General features: G+C 57.9%; 9 protein-coding genes across 9 annotated transcripts; 5 read left to right on the forward strand and 4 right to left on the reverse strand.

Moving 5' to 3' along the window:
- Positions 1 to 159: 159 nt before the first annotated feature.
- On the reverse strand, positions 160 to 1,322 carry F5144DRAFT_615464 (increased loss of mitochondrial DNA protein 1). The gene is made up of 3 exons (XM_066791804.1): positions 835 to 1,322; positions 605 to 743; positions 160 to 540 (listed from the first exon to the last, which is right to left on the reverse strand). The coding sequence occupies exons 1-3, from the start codon at positions 970 to 972 to the stop codon at positions 164 to 166; spliced, it is 654 nt and encodes a 217-aa protein (XP_066640481.1). The 5' UTR covers positions 973 to 1,322; the 3' UTR covers positions 160 to 163.
- Positions 1,323 to 1,497: 175 nt separating this feature from the next.
- F5144DRAFT_633045 (terpenoid cyclases/protein prenyltransferase alpha-alpha toroid) lies at positions 1,498 to 3,802 on the forward strand. Its single transcript, XM_066792524.1, has 4 exons — positions 1,498 to 1,588; positions 1,641 to 2,489; positions 2,586 to 2,631; positions 2,690 to 3,802. The coding sequence occupies exons 2-4, from the start codon at positions 1,764 to 1,766 to the stop codon at positions 3,388 to 3,390; spliced, it is 1,473 nt and encodes a 490-aa protein (XP_066640482.1). The 5' UTR covers positions 1,498 to 1,588; positions 1,641 to 1,763; the 3' UTR covers positions 3,391 to 3,802.
- On the reverse strand, positions 3,311 to 5,058 carry F5144DRAFT_615466 (uncharacterized protein). Its single transcript, XM_066791805.1, has 3 exons — positions 3,898 to 5,058; positions 3,744 to 3,789; positions 3,311 to 3,653 (listed from the first exon to the last, which is right to left on the reverse strand). The coding sequence occupies exons 1-3, from the start codon at positions 4,912 to 4,914 to the stop codon at positions 3,466 to 3,468; spliced, it is 1,251 nt and encodes a 416-aa protein (XP_066640483.1). The 5' UTR covers positions 4,915 to 5,058; the 3' UTR covers positions 3,311 to 3,465.
- Positions 5,059 to 5,749: 691 nt separating this feature from the next.
- Positions 5,750 to 7,041, reverse strand: F5144DRAFT_551250 (Methylthioribose-1-phosphate isomerase; the record flags this gene model as incomplete). The annotated part of the gene is made up of 3 exons (XM_066787681.1): positions 5,750 to 6,711; positions 6,779 to 6,844; positions 6,900 to 7,041. The coding sequence occupies 3 exons, from the start codon at positions 7,039 to 7,041 to the stop codon at positions 5,750 to 5,752; spliced, it is 1,170 nt and encodes a 389-aa protein (XP_066640484.1).
- Positions 7,042 to 7,341: 300 nt separating this feature from the next.
- Positions 7,342 to 12,723, forward strand: F5144DRAFT_371349 (trafficking protein particle complex subunit 10). The gene is made up of 3 exons (XM_066784500.1): positions 7,342 to 7,494; positions 7,556 to 12,112; positions 12,208 to 12,723. Exons 1-3 carry the CDS (start codon positions 7,461 to 7,463, stop codon positions 12,324 to 12,326), a joined length of 4,710 nt encoding a protein of 1,569 aa, XP_066640485.1. The 5' UTR covers positions 7,342 to 7,460; the 3' UTR covers positions 12,327 to 12,723.
- Positions 12,724 to 14,936: 2,213 nt separating this feature from the next.
- Positions 14,937 to 17,876, forward strand: F5144DRAFT_371372 (uncharacterized protein). The gene is made up of 3 exons (XM_066784501.1): positions 14,937 to 16,266; positions 16,318 to 17,249; positions 17,521 to 17,876. Exons 1-3 carry the CDS (start codon positions 15,347 to 15,349, stop codon positions 17,535 to 17,537), a joined length of 1,869 nt encoding a protein of 622 aa, XP_066640486.1. The 5' UTR covers positions 14,937 to 15,346; the 3' UTR covers positions 17,538 to 17,876.
- A 580-nt stretch (positions 17,877 to 18,456) lies between these two features.
- Positions 18,457 to 21,828, forward strand: F5144DRAFT_658980 (uncharacterized protein; the record flags this gene model as incomplete). Its single annotated transcript, XM_066793220.1, has 6 exons — positions 18,457 to 18,755; positions 18,820 to 18,848; positions 18,908 to 19,025; positions 19,085 to 19,232; positions 19,277 to 21,463; positions 21,560 to 21,828. Coding segments are annotated over exons 1-6 (2,799 nt in total), but the record flags the coding sequence as incomplete, so codon positions are not given.
- A 1,515-nt stretch (positions 21,829 to 23,343) lies between these two features.
- F5144DRAFT_595880 (uncharacterized protein) lies at positions 23,344 to 24,931 on the forward strand (the record flags this gene model as incomplete). The annotated part of the gene is made up of 5 exons (XM_066790740.1): positions 23,344 to 23,434; positions 23,511 to 24,004; positions 24,092 to 24,360; positions 24,399 to 24,592; positions 24,837 to 24,931. The coding sequence occupies 5 exons, from the start codon at positions 23,344 to 23,346 to the stop codon at positions 24,929 to 24,931; spliced, it is 1,143 nt and encodes a 380-aa protein (XP_066640488.1).
- Positions 24,932 to 25,705: 774 nt separating this feature from the next.
- On the reverse strand, positions 25,706 to 26,709 carry F5144DRAFT_540264 (uncharacterized protein; the record flags this gene model as incomplete). The annotated part of the gene is made up of 2 exons (XM_066787143.1): positions 25,949 to 26,709; positions 25,706 to 25,903 (listed from the first exon to the last, which is right to left on the reverse strand). Exons 1-2 carry the CDS (start codon positions 26,621 to 26,623, stop codon positions 25,706 to 25,708), a joined length of 873 nt encoding a protein of 290 aa, XP_066640489.1. The 5' UTR covers positions 26,624 to 26,709.
- Positions 26,710 to 27,482: the final 773 nt, after the last annotated feature.

Raw genomic sequence — 27,482 nt, forward strand, 5'->3', positions numbered from 1 at the left:
AAAGACGAAAATAAATGAACTGCCGGCCGGAATACCCGAGCGCTCCCGACCAGAACCGCCCAGCACAAGATGCACGAGTATCCTCCATTCAGAAGAACCCCATCGAAAAGATCCGTAAACCCGCCCCCCTCAAAAAACAACCCCCCCAACAACTCACAACCCCCTAATACTGATACCCAGCCCCCGCCCCCGAACTGCTCCTCCGCCTCGCCTTCTTCGTCAGCAGCTCCCTGCGCTCCTCCTGCAGCGTAACCCACACCCAGAACCAGCTCATAGTCTCGACAAACATGAACGTGAAAAACACACGGTTCTTGAGCACGTCGCCGCCCCAGCTCGAGGGCGTGTAGCCCGGGTTGTTGGCCGCGCGGTGCACGGACGGGTGTTGGAAGCGGTTGGAGGAGCTGTGGGAGGAACCCGTGCCCGGGGAGGTGGAGGTGTTGGGGGAGCCGGGCGCGGGGCTGCTGTAGAAGAGGGGGGAGGAGGCCGAGAAGAAGAAGGAGTAGGTGGAGAGGAGGAAGGTTAGGGTTAGGCGGAGGGGGGCTGTTGGGGCGGTTAGTCTGAGTTCCGTGGTTTAGGGTATAGGGGGGGGGTGGGGAGGGCGTACCTTGCATCCCCCAGTAGTGGACCAGGCAGATCTCGTCGGGCAGGGAGAGTGTTACGAGGTCGGTGATGCCGAGGAAGGCGAGGATGACGGCGAGGAAGCCGAGAGCGGGCGAGGGTGTTTCGAAGGAGCGGGAGTCGGGCTGCGGTGGTTGGTTGGTGGTTAGCTACGGTAGCGAACGGCCGGGGAGAATACGGCTAGGGCGAGGGACACAAGGTGGGAGGGAGACATACCAGGCCCATGGACTCGCCGAGCAGCTGGACCATCGGCTGGTCGGCCACGGTATTCGGGTTGGTGAGGAAGAAGAAGCCCAGGGTGATGTGGAAGAAGCAGAGCGAGGTGAGGATGGTTTTCGCGGATATCAGCGCCATGGTTGCGGTTGTTGGATTGTTGTTCGCGTGTGTGTTGTTACGTCGAGGTCAAGCGGTTGTCATCGGGTGCGTTTGGACTGCGGAGGGAGGTCTTGGGGGCCTGGTGCTCGGAGCTGAAATGGTGCAGCAGCAGAGCGGCGGGGCGATCGGATGGCGGTCGAGGCACGGCGTGGTTGTTAAGAAAGGGAGTCCTCGGAAGTCGCGGCTTCAGCTCGTGTATGCTGTCATGGGGCTCACATGCCACATCGTCTTTGTGACCCGAGGGAGAATGGACTCGGCGACAATGTTTTAGATTCCTGCAAAGCACAGCACGCGCAAGCAGGGGCGGGCTGGTCCGGGGTTCACACGACTTATCGGCTTTGTCGATAGGCAAGGTTGTGTGATTGGGTGCCCTGCATTTTAACTGGCGGTTCCACCAGCCACGATCAATGCTTGTCCTGATGCCCAGGCTGTGGCTGGAGCTGCCCCTGCAATATCGAACCGGGGTTGCATGGCGGGGCAGAGCTTCGATGGGCTGAGAGCCCGAGTGAAGCTTGGGAGCATTTAAGTTTCTGATGTGCATGAGATTAAAATCTCACTTACCTGCAAGAATGAGATAAACTTAAATCCAACACTGGTAAGATACCAACCGGAGAAAACTAGTTTATTCGGGTACTAAAATAAGTCAGAACTTAATCCCAACTCCCAGCAGCCACCATACCTAATTAACATAAGAGCATGCTGCATTCATATCTCCAACCACAAGTATACCCATCACATAACAGTAACCATCCACAATACATCCAACAACGATGGGCGACACCCTAGACCACGCCAATGGCGACGCCACCACCGAGCCCACGCTCGACATCGACCGGCACCTCAAATACTGGAAGATGTGCCTGCAAGCCCCCCTACCCAACCACTACCTCTCCAACGAAGGCGTGCGCATGACCCTCGCCTACTTCATCGTCAACTCCATCCGCATCCTCACCCCCACCCCCTCACCAACCTCCACCACCCCGCCAAAACCCCCTCTCATCCCCCCCTCCGACCACCGCCGCCTCCGCCAATGGGTCCTCTCCCACCAACAACCCGGCGGCGGATTCGCCCCCTCCTCCACCCTCCTCTCCCCCCCAACCACCACAATCACCACCACCACCACCACAGCCAACAACCCCATCAACCCCGACCCCTCCGCCCCAACCAGCCTCGCCAACCTCCCCGCCACGCTCTTCGCCCTGCAACTCCTCGCCCTCCTAGCCGACGAGGGGGAAGAGGAACGAGCCTTTGAGGGCGTGGACCGGGTGCAGACGCTGCGGTGGCTGCGGCGGCTGCAGCGGGCGGACGGGAGTTTTGGGGAGGCGGTCAGCTGGATGCCGGGGAAGGAGGCGTGGTTGGTGGGGGGAGGGTATGATATGCGGTATTGCTATATTGCGGTGGCGGTTAGGTGGATGTTGAGGGGGGAGGAAGGGGAGGGGGAGGGGGTGGGGGATTTGGATGTAAGGGGGTTGGAGAGGTATATTTTGGGGAGTCAGGTATGTTTGTTGTTGTTGTTGTGGGGGTGGTGGTGGGGGTGTTGCTGATGCAGTGGGTTGGTGAGTGGGTGAGTGATGCTGACTTGTTCTTGGTAGACCTATGATGGCGGCTTCGCAGGCAGCTCTAAGGAGGAGCCCCACGGTACATTACCCCCTGGCACCCACTCGATGGGCTTGTTTGCATTTACTAACACCACCAGCTGGCTACGCCTACTGCGCCATCGCCGCCCTCTCCCTGCTGGACCGCCCCCTCACAAACAGCACCGCACTCCACCCCAACAAAATCCTTCACTCCGGCATCCGCAACATGCCCGCCCTCCTCCACTGGCTCGCCTCACGCCAATTCGTGTACCTCGAACCGCCCAGCAACCCCGACGACGACGACGAAGACGAAGACAACTTCCTGCTCCCATCCCGCCTCGCCGACCTCTCCCTCACCCCGCCAAGCACCACGCACGTCGCGTGCAACGGCCGCTGCAACAAAGTCGCCGACACGTGCTACACGTGGTGGGTCGGGGCCGCCCTCGCCAACCTGGGCCACGCCGACCTCGTCGACTGGCGCGGGTCGCGCCGCTTCCTGCTCGACAAGATGGCGCACCGCATCGGCGGCTTCAGCAAGCACCCCGGCGGGCCGCCCGACGTGTACCACGGGTGTTTTGGGCTGGCGGCGCTGGCGGTTATGGGTGAGCCTGGGCTGGCGGAGTTTGATAGCGCGTTGGCGGTGCCGGTGGCGACGGTGCGGGTGATTGAGAAGGCGAGGGATGCGTTGGTGGCGGCGGGGAGGGGGGAGGGGAGGGGGAGGGGTGAGGAGTTGGTGAAGGGGGCGGTGGATATGGGGTTGGCGATGAGGGGGGGGAAGCCGGCGTGGTTGAGTGCTGTGGGGGGTAACTGGTGGAACTAACGATTATGTTTTTAATGGAAAGGTGATCGGTCTAACGCTGAACGCCTGTCTATTCGCTGTGTAATGAGAATGGTATTATGAAGCCACCGCGTGCTTGATCAGCTTCTTGTAGCCCTCCACCGCGTCCTCCAGATCCTGGATCGTCAACCCCTCGTCGTCCCCATGCGCCACCAAGATACTGCCCGGCCCGTACAGGTAGCTGACATGGTCGCCCTCCAGATTCGGCACATCCGTCCCGTAGTTTGCCACCATCGTATCGAATCCTGTCATCACGGTTAGTTCATCCCTTGAACACAAATCCAACACCACCTCTCAGAACGAGAAAAAAGTAAATAAATCCACACAAAACTCACCCTCAACCTCACATTCACACTCCACCGGCCCATACCCGCCCACCAACTCCAACCCCAACCCCTCCCCCCCATTTTCCAACCCCCCCAAAACCGCCCTCATCCCCCCCTCCACAACCCCCCTCCCCGTCCCCTCCTCCCCCACCGCAATCCTCACCGCCAACCTCGCCCTCGCCTCCGCCGCGATCACATTCGCCGCCACCCCGCCCTCCAGCACCCCCACATTCACCGTCGTATTCCCAAACCGCTCGCTCGAGCCGAGATCGGCGGCCAGCAGCGCTTCTAGCGCGTGGATGAGCAGGGCGGTGGCGGAGCGGCCGAGGGACGGGTAGCCGGAGTGGCCGGCGCGGCCGGTGGCGGTGAGGAGCGCGGTGGTGATGCCTTTGTGGCCGCAGGCGAGGAGGTTGGTGGTGGGTTCGCCGAAGATGGCGGCGTGGAATTGGGGGCGGGGGACAGCCTGGGCAAGGGTGGTGGGGTGGGAAGGGGAAGTGGAGGGGGGAGGGTTGGTGGACAGGGAGCGGGAGAAGTGCTTCATGCCGTCGCCGGAGGTTTCTTCGCCGACGACGTAGAGCAGCACGATGTCGTCGGGGGAGATGGTGTTGTCGTGGAGGAGGGCGGTGGCGGCGGTGATTTGGGCGGCTACGCTGGCTTTGGCGTCGACGGAGCCCCGGCCTGAGATGAGAGTGTTGCGTGGGAGGGTGGTGAAGTTGAGTGGGTGGGAGGGTGGGATGGGGGTGCCGTCTAGGGCGTAGGGGAGGTAAGGGGGGACGACGTCGATGTGGGAGGTGATGAGGGTGCGGTTGTGCAGGGTGCGGCGGGCGTTGCGGCCCGGCCAGGCGAGGACGTTGTATCGGGGCTGGTCGGTGGTAGAAGTGGAGGGGAGGGGTTGTAGGGAGACGGTGTAGTTGAGTTCGGTCAGGACCTTTTCGAGGAGGAGGGCGGCATCGCCTTCGGTGCCGCTGATGGAGGGGACGTTGACGAGGGCGCGGTGGAGGGAGAGGAGGGAATCACGGTATGATGGGACATCATCATAGTGAGGGACCGGTTCGAGAGTGTCGGATCGGCTGTTTTGATATTGGGCGAGTGGTTGCTGTTCCGTGTTGGGGTGGAATGCTAATGATGGAGCAGCGCTCAGGGTGCTGAGCAGCAGCAGGGGCCGTGTAGTAATCCTCATACTGACTCCTAGGAGGCCAATTGGGGGTTGGGGTTGGGATGAAAGTGCAGTTGAGACTGAGGTTACAGTGAATAAGCTTCAATTGAGTCCCTCTGCGGTGTGATGAGGTCATGCCGAGGTGCAGCACGCCAAGCTCTTTGGCAGGGGTTGCAACGGTTTACGGAGGTCTGAACAGCTGATCAAGAAAATAGTAGTGGTTTACTACGGTGAGTTAAACAATCAAGTATTAAATTCTCAGTTGTAGGGTGTTCCAAAAGCGCTTGAATGATTACGGTCAATAATGTACGGAGTTCCAAACAATGATCATCCTTTTTCTTTCTTTTTTTCTTTTAAACCAACTCAACTCAACCTAGTCTCATTGTGTTGGGTAATCCTGACCTGAAATACACCGTAAAGGCCCTCTGTTCGTTTATTCACATCGAGACCTCAGTTACTAAGAATGGTACACTCATAACGCAAGGGGAGACCGGAGACCAGCCTCAATCTGTCCTCGAGGTAGAGCCAAATCGTGCTAACCAGTAGGCAAGACCGTGTAAGTCAACCCAGCGATTCCAAAAATTCGGCCGAATAGCTGAGATCATTTGCAGTCTTCTAGCCTCAACACAGCCAGACTACTAATATTCAGCAGTGGCCAGTATGCGGATAGTATAAAGTGTTGGGAGCCCGAAGCCGCGAACTGCCGAGACGTGTTGATAGCTCTGCGTAAATGACGAGATGGCTATAGTTCCTCGAGTCTTGATCGTGGCCGGACAGGATTTGCTCGGGCAGGCACGGGGATGTATTAAATTCTACGCAAAGAGACGAATACCTCCCAATACACACCGAACTCCTCCACCTACCACCGCCACCTCTCCGGCAGCACCTGGCTAAAGTCAAACCGGCCGTCCGCCCCCTTCACCACCGCCCCCCTCTCCGTAACAATGGCATCAATCAACCCATGTGGCGTAACATCAAACGCCGGATTCCACACCCCAATCCTCTGATCCGCAATCGCGACCCTCGCCGTCCGGCCCACATCCACACTCCCATCCTCATTCACCACCGCCCCCCTAACCTGCGTCAGCTCCTCCGGCTTGCGCTCCTCAATCTCAATCCCGACCCCGCTCTCCGTCTCCAAATCAATACTCGTCGTCGGCGCGGCCACCACAAACTTGACCCCATGATGGCGCGCCAGCACCGCCAGCGCGTACGTGCCGATCTTGTTGGCGGTGTCGCCGTTGCGCACCACGCGGTCGGCGCCCACCACCACCGCGCCGATGTTCATGCGCTCGCGGTGCAGCGCGAACAGCGCCGCCGCCATGCTGTCGGTGACTAGCGTGGCGGGGATGCCCTCGAAGACGAGCTCGAAGGCGGTTAGCCGGCTGCCTTGGTTGTAGGGGCGGGTCTCGGTGCAGTAGGCGTGCTTGAGGAGTTGCTGTTGGTGCAGGCTGCGGATGATGCCGAGGGCGGTGCCGTGGCCGGAGGTGGCGAGCGAGCCGGTGTTGCAGTGCGTGAGGACGGAGAGCGGGCGGGAGGGGGTGGCCTGGTATTGCTGTTGGAGCCAGGCCGCGCCGTGGGCGCCGATGGAGGTGTTATTTTCGAGGTCTTTGGCGAGGATGGTCTCGGCCGCGGCGATGTAGGAGTTTAGGATGGCTTCCTTGGCTTCGGGGTGAGCGAGACCTTCCACCGTGGCGGCGCGCGCGGCTTGCTTGAGGAGAGCGATGGCGTTGGAAAGGTCGACGGCGGTTGGGCGGCTGTCCTTGAGGTAGTCGAGGCGGGACTCGATGTAGGCGATGGTGTCCTCTGGTGTTGTCGCGGCTGGTGGGGGTTGTTAGGGGTTGGTTCAGGTTTGGTTGGTGTTTGTGCCTTGTTCATGGCCACTCACTGCAGTCACCGTTGTGTAACTCAACCGCATGAGCGAGAGCAGCAACAATGGCGATGGCGGGTGCGCCTGCAAATATTGTTAGAATCGCAATCATAGCCATTGGATATTTCTGTCAGCTCACCTCTAACCCTCATCGACCTGATGCAGTCAAAGGCTTGCTCGGCGGTCGACACCTCATCGTAGTGGTGTTCGTGGGGGAGTCGCAGCTGGTCAAGCACTAACAACTTGCCCCGCGAATATTTAATGGCCTGGAGAGTCGCCATGGCTAGAGGTAGGATTATTTCTGAGATCTGAAGTTGAAACAGAAAAAGAAGAACAGACCGACAGATCTAAAGGGAGTATCTCAAAAAAACATAGAACGCCGGGTTTATTTATGAGCCAGGAAAAAAGCTGTCGCAAAATAAAAATGTCTCTTCACTCCCTGAGATCGTGACATGCCCCGCCACTGACCCATGGTGGGGTAGCTGCCAGGGGTAGGCCGTCCCGCGCCGCACGTGGGGCTGCATGGGTGCGCTGTGTGGTAGGGTCGACATGGCACCTTGGCACCTTAGTGTAGGCGGTGAAGCTGGGGTCACGACGTATGCACCTTTCGGGCGCCATCTGCCATCTGCCATTCGCCGGCCCCATTTCCATCAACTGCTCGAGCTTAGATGAGGTCATGCCATAGACCGTCGAGTTGAGCATGGAACAGCCATTTTCGTCCTCCAAAGTCACAGGTATTACAATTCCACGGACCCCTCAGCGCCCACCCCCTCCAATTAACGATTCCCCTCCCAGTCGAGTACTTCGATCCCTACGATGTCTACAAGCTCCTTGCGCCGGGGCTGATCCCACGACTTCCCCTGCGCGACCTCAACTGGCAGTCCCACGCGGGGCCACTACGCTCCATCAGCACCCTCCACGCCGAGCTCGTCCCCGCCGGAGTCGACTACTCGGGCATCTTCACCCCACTCGCCTCTCCCAATCCCCCGACCCCGGGCCTCACCGAAACCGCCCCAGCCAAGAGCGACGATGGATTTCAGACAGCAACAGTTGGTGGAAGGACGGGGTCATCAGAACAGCAGGGGGACGCGACAAACGGCGCACTACGCCCGCCAGGAGGGGTTGCCACGAAAGAGCGGCGACACCAAATCCCCGGCTTGCGCAGGACGCCATACCTCAAAGTCCTGCTGCTGAGGTGCGATGACAATGACACGTACAAGTCAACCACCAGATCCGAAATACGCGAGTGGATCAAGACAAACACGACAGGCACCCAAGGGAAAACGGGCAGCGCCGAAAACCACGATGCCTGCGAGTGGCTCATCATCCACGTCGTCCTCCCCAACTCCACCGCCGCCACGCAGCCCCGTATCTCCGGCAAGGCGCCGGACTCGAGCTCCGATGGTAAGGCTTCCATCAAGTGGCGCGCAGGGTCGAGCACCCTCCTGGAGAAGCTACGCGCCGACTTCAACGGCTCCACCAAGGGCGCCCCCGACCGGGTGCGGCAGATCCGCATCGGCATCAATGATGTGCCGTACAACATGCTGCCGCGCGTTGTCCCGGCCGTGCCCACAGGATACACCGAGAACGAGCAGGACGCCGACAACGCGTGGGCCGACCTGATTGCCAAGTTCAAGGAGCTCATCTTGTCGAGCTTTGACCGTAGGGTCACCCAGTACGAGGAGGACATTAAAGAGCGGGACGCCCAGAGGAGCCTTCCGGGTTGGAACTTTTGCACCTTTTTCATTCTGAAAGAAGGCTTGGCACGTGGCTTCGAGAGTGTCGGCCTGGTTGAGGATGCCTTGGTCGTGTATGACGAGCTGAGTGTCGGGCTGGACAACATCATCCAGGCGCAGGCCGCCGGGGGGTCCGCCGAAGCAAACGGCGGCGCGCTGCTTAGTTACACCGAGGACCTGAAGGAACTAGCACAACAGGCCATGGCCGAGATTGCTGGTGGCCATATCGAGTTCGGCGAGGGCGAGGGCCAGGCTGTGGATTTCCAGTCTAGCAAAAAGAAGCGGGCCGAAAACGACAGCATCCCCATCAGCTCGACCAAAAAGTTGTACCGGGACCTTATCTTGGCGAACAATGTCTCGCTGCTCGACTTCAGGTGCTACATATTCTCGCGCCAAATCGCCGTGCTCCTCCGGCTAGCCAATGCGTGGTCGTCTCGGGACGAGCTGCTAGCCAAGCTAAAGGAGCAGCAAGAGCTGGTCCCCAAGGGGGTTGCTCCAAGGGCGCCGGCGCCGAAGATGACCGAGGAGTCCGAAAACCTCACGCATCTGGCGGAAATCTGCAAGCGCACGCTCGAGTTCGTCCCCGCTGTCTCGGCCGTCATGAGGGCAGACATCATAGCCGCAATGGCGGCGGTAGCAAAAGCCGAGAAAGGCGAAGCCGAGTCCCAGGTTTCCCTCGACCCTCTTCTTGCAGAGGTCATCGACAACATGGTCGCCTCGTTCGCCTTCTCCATCGCCCAGCAAATCCTCGCCCAGACATCCACCAAGGCGCTCCCCATCCCGCCGTCTACCCTTGGCACACCCGAGCACACGGAGCAAAAGGCCTCGATACCGGAGCCGAAAACGATGATGCATCCGGCGAGGAGCTCCTCGCTTCATAGCCAAGGCCCTCAAGCCCCACCGCGCAGCCCGGTCGGCTTTCCTGGCGCGAACCATGACGACGCGCTCCCTCCCCCGTATCTCAAGTCCGGTCTTGAGGACCTCGCTGCCCAAAGAGCCGAGCTGTGCGCCCTATCTAGAAACATCCTCGAGGAGTGCGGCAAGAAGCGGGGCTGGACGGACGGCTGGGCCTCGGTGCCTATCGTGGGCGAGGCCGGGATTACTGAGATGGAGGAGGTCAGCTTAGATGACGACGAGGCCGAACCAAAACAAAAAGCGCCCGAAAGGCTACAAACCTCGGTGGCCGGCGTGGACAACACGCTCCTGCGGGCGGCCCTGGACAACAAGGACGACTTCTACCGCCTGTACGAGACGCTGATTGATAAGGCACTCCGTCACTACACGGTGGCCAACCACACGCACTCGGTCCAGGCCAGCATGGCCGACCTCGCCGTTCTCAAGTTCCACCTCGGCGAGTTCAACGAGGCCTCCTTCTACTTCTACCGCGTCATCCCCTTTTACGGCGAGAGCGGGTGGAGTCTTCTGGAGCTGTCCATGCTTGTCATGTACGCCCGCTGTCTGAAGGAGCTCAAGCGGCTGGAGGACTACGTCAACAAGGCGCTGCGGCAGCTCTTGTGCAAGGCGGCCTTGGCGGAGAAAGACAAGCGGCAGCAAAAGTCGAAGATCCGGCTGAGCATCGCGTCGGCCGCGCAGTATCCCGACACTTCTGCCATATCTGGGTTCCTCGCCGATCTGCTGCAGGTGTCGGCATCGCTTGAGAAGGATGTCAGGGTCCCGTTGATAAATCTGTTTTGTGACTTGGGCCTCGACGGGCCGCCATTTTACGACGACGACCAAGACAGCTTCTCGCTGTTTTTTGATCTCCGTAGCTTGTTGGTAGACGAGTTCGAGGCCGGCTCGGTCAGCTTGCGGATCTCGAGTCCCACCGGAGGGGGCAAGGAGATCTGGCTGCAGAGCAAGGGCCCCGTCACCATCCGGCCCGGCCCGAACAAGGTCAGGGTCCAGAGCACCGTCATGATGGAGGGGACTTTCGAGGTGGACCAGGTCCGCCTGACCAGCAACAAGGTGCTGATGCATTACGATCGAGACATCTACCAACAGCCCGTGGACAAGAGCTCGGCGGGCTTCAAGAACCCCCGCGTTAATCTGTACCAGCGCTCCAGCTGTCTTGATGTGCAGCTGCTGGCTGCCGAGGAGCTGCAGCTGGACAAGAAGAAGTCGCTGGATCTCGAGGTGTCGACCGGGTGGAACGAGATCACGACCTGCGAGGTCAAGATCAGGTCTGCCACCGGCGGCCTGCGGATGGTCATGAGCGAGGCCAAAGTGATCGGGTCGCCGCAGCCGACAAGCTCGCAGGGCGGCGCGTTTACGTTCGGCGCGATGGAAGCCAACAGCTCCATCAAAATCCGGTTTCCGTTCACCGTGGAGCACGATGTCCTCGACGTGGCCGTCCGGGCTGAGGTGACGTACTCGACCGACAAGGGCACCTTCACCTTCTTTAAGGCCTCGTCGGTGCCCATCTCGCTCGCGCTCGAGGTGAATGTGCAGGACATCTTCAAGCACGACGCACTCTTTTCGCGGTTCGCCGTATCGACCGCCAGCGACAGCCCGCTGCGGCTGCTCAAGAGCGAGCTGATTGGGTCCGACCTGTTCGAGTCGCACTTCGGACAGCCGTCGAGCCATCCGGTCATGGTGTTCCCCAAGCAACCGGCCAGCCTGCTCTACAAGATCACCCGCAAGCCCGGGTCGAAGCTGGACCCCAAGGCCAAGAAGACGCTCTACCTCAAGCTGGACTACAGCGTCATCCAAGACGAGATCGCCGCGCTCTTCTCGCAGGCTCTCACCGCTGCCCTCGCAACCACCCCCCTCAGGGAATTCTCCAAGGTCCTCGTCGCCACCGTCCTGGCCAACGTCCGCGCCGGCCTCTCGGCCTACGACCTCGAGAAAGCCACCCTCCTCGGCGAGCTGCCCACGGCCTTCCTCGCCGCTATCCCCTGGGAGAAACACCTCCCCAGCGTTAGCCCCACCCAACATAACACGGCGAAAACAACGGCGACCCTCTCCGCTTTCCTCCGCGCCTGGCTGCGCACCCACCCGACTCTGCCCCTTCCCCTCGCACCAACAACACCAGACCAGCCCTCACACCCCGCCATCACCCCCACCACCATCCTCATCCCGGTCGACATCCCCCCCGTCTCAGTCGTCCACACAGCTGATATCCGCTTGCAACGGCCACTGCCCTCACTCACCGCACCCCGCCACCACAACCACCAAGAAAACGGCAATGCCAATGGTGAAAATGGCGAAGTTGAAAATGAAGACACCATCGAAGGCTGCCCCACAGTCCTCCTCAACCAAGTCCTCCCCGCCACCCTCCACCTCAAATGGACCCGCCTCTGGGACACCGACACCCCGCCCATTCCCGCTGGAAGCGCAACAGCCACAACCACAGACCAACAAACCCGCGACCGCGACCTCGAATTCGTGTACGAGATCGTCGCGGCGGCTGATACCTGGCTGGTCGGCGGGCGCAGGAAGGGGCATTTTGTTATTCCGGCGGTGGGGACGCCTACTTCTTCTTCTGGTTCTGATGATGAGGTGGTGGGGCTGAGCTCGACGGTGGAGACGGAGGCGGAGATCCCGGTGGTGTTGGTGCCGTTGCGGGAGGGGTATTTGCCGTTTCCGGGGGTGGAGATTCGGGAGGTTGGTATTGGTGGTGCTGGTGGTGGGAGTGGGGGGAATGGGGATGGGAGTCCGGATGCTGGCAGTGGTGGGGGCGGTGGTGGTAGTGGGAGTGGGGGGTATGGGCAGTGCGAGACGGATTTCCGGAATCTGGGGGAGACGGTGTGTGTGGTGGCGGACCGGGGGAGGGTCACGGTGAGCTTGGATGCGAGTGGTGCGTCGGGGGGGCCGTTGGTGCTCGAGTGTGAGGGGTGGGCGGCGGTTGAGGGGGGAAGGGTTGTCGCGTGATTGTGGGTGGGTAGCGGGTATTGTGCATGCCGTACCGTATGTAGGTAGGTTAGGGAGATGGGTTACTGATGATTTGGAGGGCAAAGTGTGGTTAATGAGGCGTTTGCAGAGAATGGAGATCGGTACGTACAGTGCATGTTGAGACGGGCGGATCAACACCTGTTTTGCTCTGACATGGACGAAGCCTAGGTATTTTTGGGTGAAATCTGTTCTAAAACTCGCAAGTTCTCATGATCCCATAATTTTCGTAGCCCGGTGGCTGGAGAGTACAAGTTAAATCTACCTATAGGTAGCGAAGTTTCACCGGCCAACCCCATAAAGAGAGGTAGCCGGTTATGAGACCCGGCCAGATTCCCCCTCGCATTATCCGTTCTTCTCTCCCGCTCCCCCACCACAAAACTGAACGTCCTTTCTCTCAGCCACATTTCTCTTTCTTATTCGGTGCTGGGCCTCGACAGAGGATACTTGCTGAAGGTGATGATGCACTTGCTCTCCTGTGGCCTCCCTCTCCGCGTCGCACCACGGGCAACAGCCGGGCCCCACCCGGAGACGGCGTCTTACAGGCAGTCTCCACCCCGGCCGGTCGGGGTTGTGGAGCAGGCGGCCCCGGCCCCGGCCGTTCATCCGCCTCGTTCATGAGCCGTGAACCATACACTACCTTCGAAAGTTGAAGCCCATTGTCTTGGCAAAAAAGAGGGCTTGAGGCCTTTCCCCCTTTGTACATGTACCCTAAAGAATCGCTAACCCCGAAGGGAAGGGCCCGCATGCTGCCCGCAGTGCCCGGATTCCTGTGCCCTGCAGCCCACAGCCGGTAGGGTAGTCCTCCATCATCATCATCATCATCATCATCGTCGTCACCAATCAGTCGAGATGGCTGCTTTCGCTCCTGTTTCCTACACAACACAAATTGCTGTGGGATCTAATTACGAGCAAACAGTCAACGCGGAACTACACGCGACCTAAACTACCTACACTGAACTCTATCATCCTTATTCTGCAGGCTTTTCCTTTCCCTTTTCCCCCACCCCTTTTCCCCCATCCCGACCCTTCCCCTCATCGCTACCCAAGCGACGAACCTGTAGACCAAAGGCCTTCGCAGTTGACCCGAAGCCTTTCAAGTTAGGTCAAGCCGCTCGTTACCTATACTTACCCATCGGCTGCGCGCGCTTTTGCGCCACCCCCGCTTGTAAGCTGGCAACACTCCAGTTCCCTGGGCTTGGCGGCACTGGAATATTGTTGACTGACACCTAAGCGCCAATAATGGACGGCAGGGTCGTGTGCACGTATAACTAGTGTCTGTAAGGTCTTTGTGTCGAGCCGGCCGTTCGTAGGGGAGCCTGAACCACCAATGTGTATATAAACCTCCCGTCTTAGGCCCATCTGCGTTCCTCGTTTCATGCAAGTCCCAGGATTCTCCGAGACCTCCCAAGAACCGAATCAACCATGCTTTATAACAACCTCTTCCTTCTTGCCCTCCCCCTCGCGGCGCGGGTCCTCGCTCTTCCCACCCCGGGCGATGCCCTGCCCGACGCGGACTCCCCGGTCCTCGCGCCTCGTGAGGTTAGCCCGATATCACCGCGTTGCCTCGGCCCGAATGAGTGCGCCTTGTGCCGAACAATAGTGTTTAATTGCATTATTCTTTGCGCAAACAATTGTCCGTCGCCAGGACCATGCAACTGTGTAAGTTCTTGGAAGCCCGTCACAAACCCGGTGTCATGGACTAGACTGACTCGAGTGAAGTCATGTGGAGGGTGTGATTGCTGCTGAGACGGAGAGGCTGGGGCCCACCGGGCGCTGGATGGACCTTATGGGTTGTTGGGCACTTTGCGCGGTTACGGGAGGGTATGGCTGGTGATATTTCCTACGCCTCAATCTCGGACCAATTGTTCTCGGACTGTCGAGGCCAATCGAAAGAGGTGTCGTTCGGGATTGGGAGCTTGGGAAGGACATGTGTCTAGCCGGGATCAAGCCCTGAATGTTGGATTCATGTTAGCTGAGGACACTGGAATAAAATGAGAAGTAAAAGCTGTGGCATAAGGGAACCGATGTGAGAGCCAAGGGGGCTGCTTAGTGCTTACAGTCCCGTCAGCTCAATTCAAGCCCCTACCATGTAAAACGGAACGGACTGAACCATAGTGCTGACATAACAAAACAGCTTTATTCTCGTAGGGTTGAGCAACTATTGGTATTGTCTAGCTTACACTTTTTGGGAGCTCGTTCTTCGCTGCGGAGGTTTCAAGTGGTTGGTGCCATAAAAAACAGACATCAGGCACTCAGGCACTAAGTTTATTGGCATGGTCGGAAGGCACCTTGGACTATCTACCTATGTATCTCATCCACACTGCCTTTTATTTCCATACCTCCGCAGTCTGGGGCCGCTATCACCTCTCCTCTTTTCCAGCCCATCTGCCCATCAACAAAACAACAACAAATGTGGTTGATGCCAAGACCGGAGCCAAATCCGAATGTGACGTCACTTTCGGATGTCTCAAGCCGCCGATGCGACACGGCGCAGAGAAGACGGAATTGAGTTCCATCCATGTTCGTATGCCCGTGGTATTGCCTGTGGCCAGCAACCAACAAGCGGCAAAGCGGCACCTAACTGCGGCTGAAGCTCTCGTCCGACAGCGCAATTCTCTCCTCATCAAAACACTGGTTGAGCGCGTTCGGGTCGATCAATTGCGCAGTTCCTGCGTAAAACTAGGAGCTCCTTGCTTTGTCCAATTATTTGTTTGTTATTCACCTAGGTACATACATACATCCTTCTCCGGCACAGCTGTGCCGACGGCGATCCACTGCACCCGACGGTAGACCCGCCGAGGTCGAGCCCCCAATCTTGGCATCAATCGCGCGGTCTCTATCCCCGAGCTCCCACCACCGAGACCGAGACCCACGTTATTTATTTTTCCTTTGCCTCATCTCTTCCGTGCGAATTCCTAGGACCTCACAAACCTAAGACCTCTCCTTGAATCCCTTCGAGATGGCTAACGGAAGCCCGGCCGGAGCGGACACCGATGGCCCGGACCCTGCTCCAGTAAACGGTGCCGCTCATCCCCAATCCAATTGCGATGGTGAAGCCGAAAAGAGTAAGGATGCGCCCCGCCGCGACAGCAAGCAGCTCCGCCCTGTGTCAACCAGTGAGCTCCGCGAGAAGCTCAAGAACCAGAAGGGGAAGCTCGCCGACAGGAAGGAGCAGCTCAAGAAGATGTCCAAGCCCCCTGGTGGCTTCGACGCGACTCCGCTGCCCGACGCCCCTCAAGGATACACGGTCAAGATCACCTTCCACCGCGCCTACAACCTGCCCGTGGCCGACCTCCACCTCAGGTCGTCGGATCCCTTCATCCACGCCACCCTGACGGCTGCTGTCCCCAAGCGCCACAAGGAAGACCCGCTCCTCACCCGCCGCACCAAGACCATCCGGCGCAGCACCGAGCCGGTCTGGGACGAGGACTGGGTCGTGGCCAACGTGCCTGCGTCGGGCTTCGTGCTCAAGTGCCGCCTCTACGACGAGGACTGGCCGGACCACGACGACCGCCTGGGCAACGTGACTATCCGGGTCCCCCACGTCGACGAGAATTGGGAGGGCCTCGGCCCGGATGGCCGCGTGTACGAGGTCAAGAAGCGCGCCGGCAGCAAGCGTGCTTACCTCTACCATGGCGTGACCGCCGCCGTGTGTCGGGACCACGGCGTGACCCCGCGCCTGCACGTCAGCATGCAGGTGCTGGGCAAATCAGACCCGCCCCATGCCCAGATGTACACCGTCGGGCCGACCACCTGGGTGAAGCATTACAGTCCTATGATCGGGCGCCTGGCGGGCGTCAGGGTGAATCGGAACGAGGAAGAGGACGCGGCGTCGGAGGACGAGGACGAGGGCGACCAGCGGCGGACCAAGAAATACGAGTGCGTCTTTTTTCCGTCCTTCCCCTTATGTTAATGCTAACGATGACCCAGCTTCCAAGCCAACGAGATCCAGCTCTCGGGCCCCGTCCCGCCCAAGCTCTATCACCGCTACGTCGAGTTCCGCCCCATGATCGGCCGCATGTTCTCGTCGAGCGGCTTGCGCGGGCGCATCCTGAACAAGGTGCTCCACAAGCAGCACGAGCGCATCTACAACTTCGACTCGAGCACCGAGTACGGCGCGTTCCCGCCCTGCAGCGACGAGGCCTCCCTCCAGTTCCTGCGCATGGCCCACTTCGACGAGGGCGGCCGCATCTTTACGTACGTCCTCACGCTGGACGGCATGCTGCGCTTCACCGAGACGGGCAAGGAGTTTGGCATCGACATGCTGAGCAAGCACACCATGCACTCGGACGTGGCGACCTACATCGCATGTTCAGGGGAGTTTTTCATCCGCCGGCTTGCGCACCCTGTCGACGGCCACCATTCCCGGCCATCCTCCAGCAAGCGCGGCGCCGAGGCATCATCCAGCAACCACAACTCGTCCGACCCCCCCACCAGCACCCCCGACGACGACGCCTCCCCCGAACCATCCCCCTACTCCCAACCCACCTCCCCCGACCCCTCCTCCAGCACCAATCCGCCCACCCACCCGCCACACACACCCCCCGGCGGGCCCCCCCTCTCCCCGCCCCCTCCCAAACCCCACCTCTACCGCCTGATAATCGACAACGACTCCGGCACCTACCGCCCCGACAAATCGGTCCTCCCGCACCTGCAGGCCTTTCTCGCGCGCAATTTCCCCGGCATTGATGTCGCGGCCATGCATTGTGCGGATGAGCGGCTGGTGGGGATGAAGAAGGAGCAGGTGGAGGCGAAGAGGAGGGAGGGGCCGAGGGTAAGGATGGTGATGAGGAGGAGTTTTAGTAGTAGTGGGAGTGGGAGTAGTATTAGTAGTTCGGATGAGAGTCGGTTGGGGGCGATGGATTGGGAGGATGATGAGGGGGAGGAGGGTGATGGGGGGGATGGGGGTGGTGGTGGGTTTAGGAGTCGGAGGGAGAGGGCGTTTGAGGTGGTGGGGGATCCGAAGAGGTGGAGGGTGCTTTTGGGAAAGGGGAAGTGAGGGGTGAGGGGAGATGGTTTGATGAGGAAGGGAGTGGACGGGGGGTGGCTAATACGGGGATGGGGAGGGATTGGTGATGGGGGGTGTTTTATGTTCCGTGGAAGAAGGGGGGGCAGAGACCTGGGAAAGGAAACAGGGAAGAGGGGATTAGAGGTGTGTAATGTGAGAGGGGGAGAGAAGGAAAACGCGGAGGAGACAGAAGGGCAGGGGTGGACTAACTTCAAAGAGAGGCGGAAAAGAGGAAAAAGAAAGGTAGGCTTTTTGGTTGGGTATTCTGGTTGAGGAATATGGCTTCAAGGATGAAAGTCTGGTGGTTTTTTGGCTTTGGAGGGGTTGGCGATTCTGATACCTGAAGGAACCTAGTATGAACCTGGGAGACTTGCGCCTTACAATTCTATAATAACATTAACTAGTATCATTGGAACCCTACATTTAGCAGCTTGTTTGCTAGTCCATTGCCTCTACACCATTAATCCGATATCGATACATAACTACCTCCTTCGCTGCACCAAATTGAGAAACTCTTGTGAAAACAACCTGCAGCTGACCCACTCTCACTGCACCAGGATCCCACGGACCACCCGATCAGAACTCGGCGATCTGGGCCCCTGAGCTTGGCGCCTTCTCTTTCTAGAAGGATGGCCATCAAGTCGGGCCCGCGGAAGCAACACCAGAGCCTTTCTTCAACGGTTTCCGTTTCGTTTACTGCCGTTAATGCTCTTGGTCCTGCAAGCCAGCCGCACTCCAGAGTCTAAACCAACAAGAACACCCCAATTCACAACTCCTCACTGCTGCTCACTCGCGTCGAGATCACGCTAATCCGGGGCAACCCCACTGTGGATCCAATCTGCAAACCCACTGGCGCCGACTGGACCGTGGCCCGCGACAACAATCTTGGAGCTCTGCCTGACCCGTTTCCACAATCGCGTCTCCAGCTTCGTCAAACGCCGATGCGCCATCGTCCTAGTCTCCTGTAGTTCCCATTCAATTCGAGACTTCCGTGAGCAACACCGAGAACAGCATCGGCATTTCGAATCCTTCGAGCACTCCAAACTCTCCCGCGATCGATCGTCCCACTGCTCCGAGATTAAATTATTCTCTCCCCTGAGCCCGGCCACCTCGATTCGGCTTTTTCTCCTCCGAGCTCGCTCTCCGCATCGCATCGCCTTCATCTCCGCCACCCCTGATGACTTGGCCAAGCGCAATTGTTGATTGACTCCGGCCGAAAAAGAGGGCTCCTCGAGATCACCAGCTCGACCACAGCACCCGCCCCGAGACCCCCGCGGATGACGACCGGGCCCTGTCCCGCCGTGGTGGAGGGATGCAGTCGACAAAGGTGAAAGCCGAAGCCCTTGGGCGGAAGGCTAAGGTATGTTTTTTTGTGCCCCCGCTATTGAGGTGTCGTTTGAGCGCTGACCGTCCTGCGCCTTTAGCTCGCACATTCGTACCAAGAGCTTCTCGAGTAAGAAACCGACCGGTGCCGCAACTCCATACCCTTCACGACCGCTAACCGCCCCGCAGCGAATTCTCGAACAAGGACCTCAAGTCGGTCGGAAACTATACCCTTGGCCGGCTGATTGGGAAAGGCTCGTTTGGCAAGGTCTACCTGGCCACCCACAAACTTACAAACGGATCCAAGGTGCGCTTGAGATGAATGACCGTTGCGCCGCTGTAAGACTGGTTACTAAATTCTGCCAGGTCGTACTTAAATCGGCCAACAAGGACGACTCGAACCTCGCGCGAGAGATCCACCACCACCGCCAGTTCGTCCACCCGCACATCGCCCGTTTGTACGAGGTCATCGTGACGGAATCACTGGTCTGGCTGGTCCTGGAGTATTGTTCAGGTATGTGCTATCTAGTATCTGCAGATCCATCCTAACCCTTCCAGGCGACGAGCTGTACAACTACCTCCTCCAACACGGCAAGCTCCCCGTCGAGAAAGTCCAAAAGACCTTCACCCAGCTCGTCGGCGCCGTTTGCTACGTCCACCGGCAATCATGTGTCCACCGTGACCTCAAGCTAGAGAATATCCTCCTCGATAAGCACGAGAACGTTAAACTCTGCGACTTTGGTTTCACGCGGGAATATGAGGGCAAGGCCAACTACCTCCAAACCTTCTGCGGGACAATATGCTACTCGGCCCCGGAAATGCTCAAGGGGGAGAAGTATGCCGGCGAAAAGGTGGATGTGTGGAGCTTGGGTGTGATTCTCTACGCCCTGCTCACGGGGGAGTTGCCGTTCGACGACGACGATGACAACATCACGAGGACCAAGATCCTCAATCACGAGCCGAACTACCCCGACCACATCCCCCCAGACGCCTTGTCTCTCTTGAAGAGTTTACTTTCGAAACGCCCCATACTTCGCCCGTCGCTCCCTGACATTCTAGCCCACCCGTTCCTCGCCGAGCACGCGCCCCAGCAGCAGGAGATCTTAAAGCTCGAGCGCCCCGAGCCATTCTCGACTCCGCTGGAGAAGGAGACACTGCACCGGATGCGGAGCGCCGGCGTCGATATCGATTCCGTTGTCGACAGCGTGCTGGCGCAAAAGTGTAATGTGCTGGCCGGTTGGTGGACCCTCTTGATCGAAAAAGAAGAGCGGAAGCAGAGGAGGAGGGAGAGGAAACGGAAAGAGAGGGAGCTAGAGAATAGGACCTCGCGGCGCTTCTCACAGGCCTCCAGCCGCCTAAATGCGTTGGCAACCGTGGAGGAGTCTTTCGTGAAGCTCTCAGACGCCCCCCTACCGAGAACTCGTGGCAGGTCAGAAAGGCGGAGCGGTTACTACCCCAGCTTGACCATCCCGGATATGCCTGACCTGTCGGATATGGTGAAACTCGCGAACGGGAATATGAGCCCCGACAGCGAAGCGCCTCCGCCACCCATCGACAAAGACTCGATACGATCCGTCAGCTCATCCAGGCATCGCAAGCCGCTGCCCCCGCCGAAGGAGGGAGTCCTGCGGAGCGCCCGGTCGCGGGGTTCCACACTGCATCTAGTGACAACAAGCGATGTGCTAGAGTCCAACGGATCGCAGGCTGACGACTCCAAGAAGGTCAAAAAACGGCCGTCACACGCCATCATTGCGACCTGGAAGAACTGGACACACTGGCTGTTTGAGAATACGAGGCGACACAAGAACAATAACAAGCGCGGGAGCCATTCAACGCCGAATCTTTTAGCGAAGCCCGGGAGCGGAAAGGACGGGAAGCCCAAGGAGAACAGCCCGCGGCCACAGACGAGCAAGTACCCCACCAGCGGCTCAGCATCGACCCCTCAGACCGTCAGTCTCCCTAAAGGGGTTGTCGCGAACGGTTACGCTTCGAGGGGCACATCGTCAACAGCCGGCGGGGTTCGCCCACCTATCTCTCCCGGCCTCACCACGCCGCCCATACCCGGCCACAACCCACGCCTACACACGTCGGGCTCCTACAAACGCCACTCTCTCTCACCCTCTCCACTCACACCACGCTCGACCGTGCGCCGCTCCTCCGGCCCAACCGGTCTCCGCGGCCGCAAGTCCACCTCATCCTCCGTGTCATCCGTCCGCTCCCTCCACCACACCCACCACCACACCCACAGCAAAGCCTCCTCCACCTCCTCCAACGGCTCCGTCTCCACCTCCGTCTCCAAAACCCCCATGCAAGCGACCCGCTCCCCACACCACTCCGTCAAAGTCCTCCCCGCAACCCCCACCGCCGGCACCTTCCCCGGCTTCCCCAGCAACATCCGCCTCGTGCGTGACCGCACTGGCCCGCCCCTGAGCATCTTCAGCGAAGGTCTTCCGGGACCGGCAGCGCCGACGCCAGGCAGCCCGAACCCTTTTATGGGGGGTGGCGCGGCAGGGGGGAATGGGGGCGGGGTGATGTTTGCGAAGAGGAAGCGGAATTTGTTTAAGGGGCCGATGTTGAGTTTGGCGGGGGGGCATGGGGGGCATGCGAGGGAGAGTGGTGGTGGTAAGAGTGTGGGTGGTGGGGGTGGGGGTGGGTCGGGGCATTCGAGGAGTGCGAGTGCGAGTGGGTTGGGCAGAAAGAGTGGGGAGATTACGATTCAGGAGGAGGATGAGGAGGAGGGGGAGGGTGAGGTTTTTGGGGGGATGGGTGGGGGTGGGGGGATGAATAATGCTGGTGGTGGTGGTGGTAGTATGAGTGGTGGTGGTGGGTATGGGGGGATAGGAGGTGGAGGTGGGTATGGGTATGGTGGTGGAATGGGGGGTGGAATGGGAATGGGAGGTGGGATGGGCACAAACATGGGGATGGGTATGGACGAAGTGGATGAGGATGACGAGTTTGAGGAGGTCGAGTCGTTCAGTCCTATTGTGAAGGGCCCGGGAGAGATTGTGGAGGAAAAGATTTATGAGGAGGGGGAGGAAGGGGAAGAGGGTGGCGAGGGTGGCAGTGGCTTGCAGTTGCAGCCTGCTGCAACTATTAAGGCTGCTGTGGAGGGGAGTTGATCATGTCTTGGTGTGGGTTATGGGGTTTGCTAAGAGGCAGGTTGGGCGGGCGTGAAGCTGCTGTCGACTGGACAATACGCCAATACTGGGATAGTCGTTTGATGGGGCGGCCTGCTGCAGCGAGGTTATCATACCTGTTGGGGGGTCGATTGATGGGCGGTGGTCTTGTTGAGATCAACTGGGGTGATGAAGGGATGTTGGGACGGAACTGTGGTCTGGCTTCCCTCTTCCCCTAGGGTTGGTCCGTGGTGGTCGGTGGATTGGTTGGTGCGCATACCCACATGCTGTTTGGTGGTGTACCCAGACGGGATGTTTTTTTGTTATTGTTGTTGTTGCTGCTGCTGCTTTGTGCTGGGTTTTTTTTTCTTCTGATTATTATTTTTTGCACATGTATTGCCTAGGGATACCACTGTTTGAACTGCCGCGGCGGCCTGTTGGGGCCTGCTGTTTGTTGTATTTAAGCTTGAGTTTGAGCTTGGCGTATTAGTAGAGTAGGTAGTAGTTAGAGAGCGGGTGTAGATAAACGTGTTGGGTTTTGGAGCCGTGCTGTCATGTGCTGGCTATGCTGTTGTGTTTGATAGGGTGGTGGTGTTGGGTTATGGAGTCATGTTGTGCGGTATGTAGATGTTGTGAAAGGTAATGATATGGTAGGGTGCGGTAGTCAAATAGTACTGTGTTGTGAGGTTGTGTTGTACGGTTAAGGTAGGTGATGTTGGGGAGAAGCGGTTGAGTTGACTTCTCAGGGGGATGTCACTCAGAGACAATGAGGAATTGAAAGCGATGGGGACTTTAAGGCGCTGGTAACTTAGAGCGAACCCCAGTGTGAAGTCTTCTGCCTTCCGCTGGTATATTCAATATTTAGAGGTGTTGAGGTAAATAACTTCATGGGTACCTCCCTAGTTACCTATCAAGTGCTTACCTTGGTCTGAACCCCCAAGTCGAGATGTCAATTTCTGAAGTACAGCGATACCGCCCTCTACGATTGTTTTCGGGGATCGTTTTTCTTACGTAGGGTTAGTTTCCATGACGGTTGTTTACATCATGGCTAACAGGTCTTTATTAGCCGGAGTTGGTTCGATCCAAAGGTTTGTTTACTTTCCCTTGATAAGTTATGACAACGTCTGGATATGCGGAGTCCGTCCGGTTTTTGAAAGGGGCTTCCTACTGTCATTGTATAGTGTTAATCTTTGTATAGACTACGCTGGTATTTCACACAAAAGAGGCTTCCCGACCTGCAAAAGAATGCAGGGACTCATATCATGTAATTATGTAAACAGCAGGTAGGAGTTAGTGTGTTTGAAGTCCTGGGAACATTGGCCACCTTGCTAGTAAGCAGCGTACTGTATAACCATCTCACAATTCATCGGGGAGGTTTCTAATTGGCCGGGCGATAATAATAAAGCTGCCGAAAACCAAACCTTCTCATGTTTTTGCCTTCTCGTCTCCCCCCACTTACCGGAACAAAAGCCACCATCAGCAAAACCAAGCGTTTGACACTCCGCAGCCATGGCCTGGATCAAGTCAATGCTAAAACTGGAATCAGCCTGCCGAGCACCGAACAGGTTTGCAAAGAGCGCTGTCCAAACGATGGGAAATCGTAAGTGTTTTTCTGCTGGATCTTCTGCCCTGCCACCATGGGACATCCCCAAAACTAACGATTTCTGCTTTCTCAGACTCGTCGCCTGACTTCGAAGTTCGCAGCTCGCCGGGCAAGGGCCTAGGGGTCTTTGCGACCAAGAACATACCTCGAGATTCTGTCATCATGCGCGATCCGCTCGTTTTTCGATACGAGGAAGGCGAAAACTTGGTGGAACGATACCGCAGATTCACAATGCTCCCCGATACGACGCAGCAAGACATCCTAAAACTTGCCGTGCAAGAGGATTTCAAGCGAGGGGTTGCAATAGCCTTAGCTGTCAAAGGCTCAATGGGTGGGAAAGTCGTGGATGGGATCGTTACCAATATCAAAAGAATTCGGGAAGAGAGCGAGTATGAGGATTCCATTATCCCCCGGATCATGCACCTGGAAAATGTCATCGCTACAAACGCCTTCGGTCTCCATGTCGACGCGGCATCGCCTGGAGGCCTGTTTGTGAATGCTTCTCGCCTTAATCACTCGTGTATCCCGAACGCTGATCAGGCATTCGATGACAATGTTGGCGATATGGTCATGCGTGCGAATCGCAATATCGGGTCTGGTGAAGAGATCACCACCTCCTACATCCCCCGCTTCTTGCTTCGCGATCAGCGATAGCTCTCTCTTGATGGATGGGGCTTCACCTGCGAGTGTCCGGCATGCGATTTTGGCCATCATTTTAGCCGTGCTCGCGAACGATACCTCAGGGTTCTTCACCACGTTTGCAGGGACTTCTGCCTGGACGAGGCAGGTCGGTTGACAATTTCTGGGAGGTTGTCGCACAAAATGCTCGAGAAAGCGGCGGACAGAGCCAACAAGCGGATTGAGTTGTTCGCGGAGCACCATGCCCTACGGAAGTTCGCTCTCCGGGCGTATGTAGCCCGCCAGTCGAATTTTAGCTTGACGGTATACTGACTGTGTGCAGGCACCTGGGAGCGTTCGACATCGCCATCCTAAAGTACCAGCGGAGGCGGATTCAGTCCGACCTCGACAATGCTCTCAAGTTCTTGAAATCGATCATTAAAATAGAGAAGATCTATTATGGCAAGACTAGCGCTATCACTCGGGCCCACGAGGAACTCTACGACAGGCTTCAGAAACCCGACATCAAGCGGGGCTGTGAGGGAGAAAGGGGGAGGAGGCCACAGCAAGATTGCTGTCGAGGTTGTAATACCACCACAAAATGACCGGTTTGGGGCTGGGAAACGTAGCGATCAGAGCATCGGCCTATTCCATTCTTGTTCTCGTTGTTCGCCGAGAAACGAGCATTGGCAATTTAGCGCCTGTGATTCACCCACCCAAGCGACTATACCCCATGAGTATGAACCGATATAACTCAGCATGATACACACACTGGAAGAAGCCGGTTGCCTCCTCCTCATCCTGTCCTCATCAAGAAAGTCCGTGTTTGATCCCGTTGGCGAAGGTCAATGGCCTCGCGGCGAGTGCGGCAGCTAACAATAAAATACAGCCACGGTACCTAGGTAGGTAGTCACCGCGCCGCTCACAGGTCAGGTCCATGGCCATCTGCCGGCGTCCTGAAACCAAATTGCCATGTCGTACCCAACCAAGTTTGGCGTGCCTTGCCCGCGTGGCCACACGGCCAGCCTCGGATGAAACGCCCCCTTTTGCTTGGTGGCTTGCCGGTATCATGTTCCAAACGGGACTTTTCCGGTAGTCTATGCAGATAGTCCTCAGGTAATGGATAGGAGGAAGTGTTTTCTAAGACGACTTTAGTCCCATTCACGTTGCCATCAACACCCTCGCATCCACGACCAAGCCTTAAGTTCGAATCTAAACAACGTGCTGCCAACTCCTAGTTACCATCACCAAACCTTTCGTGGAACCTCCCTCTTTTCTCTTTAGGTTCTTATTGCGTAACGTGGAGTAACAGGGGTTCCTCACCAGAGTCGCCCGACGCCACGCCCTGCACCGTGGTTCGATTCTTCTGAAAGCCGTACCACGCAGTCTGGAGAGGGTGCCAGTACTCGGGCTCTCCGCCGAGTGGCCTTTCGAGGGCGACAACTTGCAACACTAAGACCTTTTTCTGCCGGATTAGAACGGCGGAAACAGGCGGACCTTGGCGCACGTTGCTAACTGTTCTCGTTGATGCCTGTGAGTAGTGTCTACCGAGCTGGCCTGGGTAGTATGGCGATTAGAAAGTGGTGGAATAGGGGAAGTACCTTGGCACGGCAGCTAAGCCATGTAGGTCAGTGTTGAACCAAGCCCTAATTACGAATTCACCACTCCCTCCTCGACCAAGGTTGTAAACTCAAGCCTTCGTTTCGAGCAGAGCGGCAACAGCTCCTTCAGCACAGGAATCCACCAGTCCTCGTGTGCGTGACACAGAACCATCGCAAACGCATAATCAGCATACTCCGGGAAGAACCCGCTCCGTTCCCAGTCCACAATCCCCGTCAACACATTCCCCTGCACCATGATATTCCTCGGCGTCAAATCCCCATGCGTCAGAACAAACCCCGACTCCCACCCCCTTCTCTCCCGCCGTTCATTCCTCAACAGCCACCTCCACTTGGCACGCACCAGCGGGCCCCCCTGGATCCGCCCCAAACACCACTCATCAAACGCCTCCTCATCATCAAACGGCCCACAATACGAGTCCCTCATCCCATCATACACATTCCGCACCTTCTCCCTTCCCACCCCGCCAATAAACCCCTCCCTACAAGCCAGCATAGCCGCCAACTGCTCCCGCAACTGCTCCTTCACCACCCCCCTGTCCACCTCCCCCATCCCCAACCACACCTCCGCCAACGGCACCCCCGGCACCCGCTCACTAACCATCGCGCGCGCCAGCCGGCGGGTGTGTGCGACGACGTCGTAGACGCCACGCACGCGGGGCGCGCGGATGCCGTGGGTGGCGGCGTAGTGCATCATGGCGGGCTCGGCGCGGTCGGTGACGGTGTTGATTTTGATGGCGAGGATGGCGCCGTGGGAGGTGGTGTGTTCGAGGACGCGCCCGCCGAAGAAGTTGTAGAGTTCGGGGCCGGTGGCGGCGTCGGGGTAGCGCATGCGGGAGAGGAGGGCGGTGGTGGTGTGGAGGAGGGTGGTGGTGGAGGGGTCTGGATCTGTGGGGTTGTTGTTGTTGTCGTGGCTTTCGTTGGGGTTTTTTTCTGGGGGTTCGGGCATGATGGATGGGTGGGGTTGTGAGCTGAATGTTGCTGAAGTTGGTGTTTCCTTTACGAGGAAAGAGGGTGAAGTGGCTGACGAGGAATGAACGAGGGGGATAATGTATTGTAAAACGAGGGGCACAGGCGCGTTTGGTTGGCTCAGAATACGTGCTTGAAAGTTGGGGGCTGCAGCGCGTTGGTGGCACTTGTCATGAGGCAGTGTTAGTAGTCACTTAGGATCACGTCAAGTCTTAGGATATATGGAGGGAAGCCCGGCCAAGGGAATGAAAGAGTCAAAACTGAACGCAAACGCTGCACGCGATCCCTATCGTTTTAGTTCTCGGGGACCATCATCAATAACACAAACGAAGCGGTGCTGAGTCAGCAGTTCGACCTCAATTGAAATTGAACTCGTCGTCTATTAATACGAAGAGCAGGTCCAGATTTAAGTTCTAGTTTCCCACGGCTCTTATCTTCGTCGTTGCTTAAAGAAGCAAGTCCCCTATCCACATATCTACTACTTTGTAAGTACCTAGCTTTGACCCTTTTCACAGAGACAGAGCCTTTATGGGGCACTATAATTCTTACCTTAGTATTATCAACATGGCCGAACTAGGTAGGTAAGGTAGGGTAGGTAGGTAATGAAAACCTCGAACTGCTGCGCCAACACGAAAAGCAGCACTTGTTCAATTTTCACACGGGCACGTTTCATTATCTCACAAAGGTAACCTGAAGTCGACAAACCTTTCCATTCATGTTAGACACAAGGCTGGGCAACCCCTATCCGTCCAAAACAGGGAACTTGGACTTACACCAGACCATGACGTCGTATTCCGCCACCCATCCCGAACAGCCACACCACCACACCACCGTCCCTG

Source organism: Chaetomium tenue, assembly GCF_020726465.1.
Source record: "Chaetomium tenue strain MPI-SDFR-AT-0079 chromosome Unknown F5144scaffold_6, whole genome shotgun sequence".
Lineage (NCBI taxonomy): Eukaryota > Fungi > Ascomycota > Sordariomycetes > Sordariales > Chaetomiaceae > Chaetomium > Chaetomium tenue.

Coding starts and splice junctions, on each gene's coding strand:
- F5144DRAFT_615464 (XM_066791804.1), bottom strand. CDS start 972: ATGGCGCTGATATCCGCGAAAACCATCCTCACCTCGCTCTGCTTCTTC. Junction 744..834: donor TCGGCGAGTCCATGGGCCTG/GTATGTCTCCCT, acceptor CAACCACCGCAG/CCCGACTCCCGCTCCTTCGA. Junction 541..604: donor CCACTACTGGGGGATGCAAG/GTACGCCCTCCC, acceptor CCGCCCCAACAG/CCCCCCTCCGCCTAACCCTA.
- F5144DRAFT_633045 (XM_066792524.1), top strand. CDS start 1,764: ATGGGCGACACCCTAGACCACGCCAATGGCGACGCCACCACCGAGCCC. Junction 2,490..2,585: donor GGTATATTTTGGGGAGTCAG/GTATGTTTGTTG, acceptor TGTTCTTGGTAG/ACCTATGATGGCGGCTTCGC. Junction 2,632..2,689: donor CTCTAAGGAGGAGCCCCACG/GTACATTACCCC, acceptor TAACACCACCAG/CTGGCTACGCCTACTGCGCC.
- F5144DRAFT_615466 (XM_066791805.1), bottom strand. CDS start 4,914: ATGAGGATTACTACACGGCCCCTGCTGCTGCTCAGCACCCTGAGCGCT. Junction 3,790..3,897: donor AGGCGAGGGCGAGGTTGGCG/GTGAGGATTGCG, acceptor TTGGGGTTGGAG/TTGGTGGGCGGGTATGGGCC. Junction 3,654..3,743: donor GTGTGAATGTGAGGTTGAGG/GTGAGTTTTGTG, acceptor CCGTGATGACAG/GATTCGATACGATGGTGGCA.
- F5144DRAFT_371349 (XM_066784500.1), top strand. CDS start 7,461: ATGGAACAGCCATTTTCGTCCTCCAAAGTCACAG. Junction 7,495..7,555: donor TTCGTCCTCCAAAGTCACAG/GTATTACAATTC, acceptor TTCCCCTCCCAG/TCGAGTACTTCGATCCCTAC. Junction 12,113..12,207: donor TCGGGAGGTTGGTATTGGTG/GTGCTGGTGGTG, acceptor GGGTATGGGCAG/TGCGAGACGGATTTCCGGAA.
- F5144DRAFT_371372 (XM_066784501.1), top strand. CDS start 15,347: ATGGCTAACGGAAGCCCGGCCGGAGCGGACACCGATGGCCCGGACCCT. Junction 16,267..16,317: donor CGGCGGACCAAGAAATACGA/GTGCGTCTTTTT, acceptor ACGATGACCCAG/CTTCCAAGCCAACGAGATCC.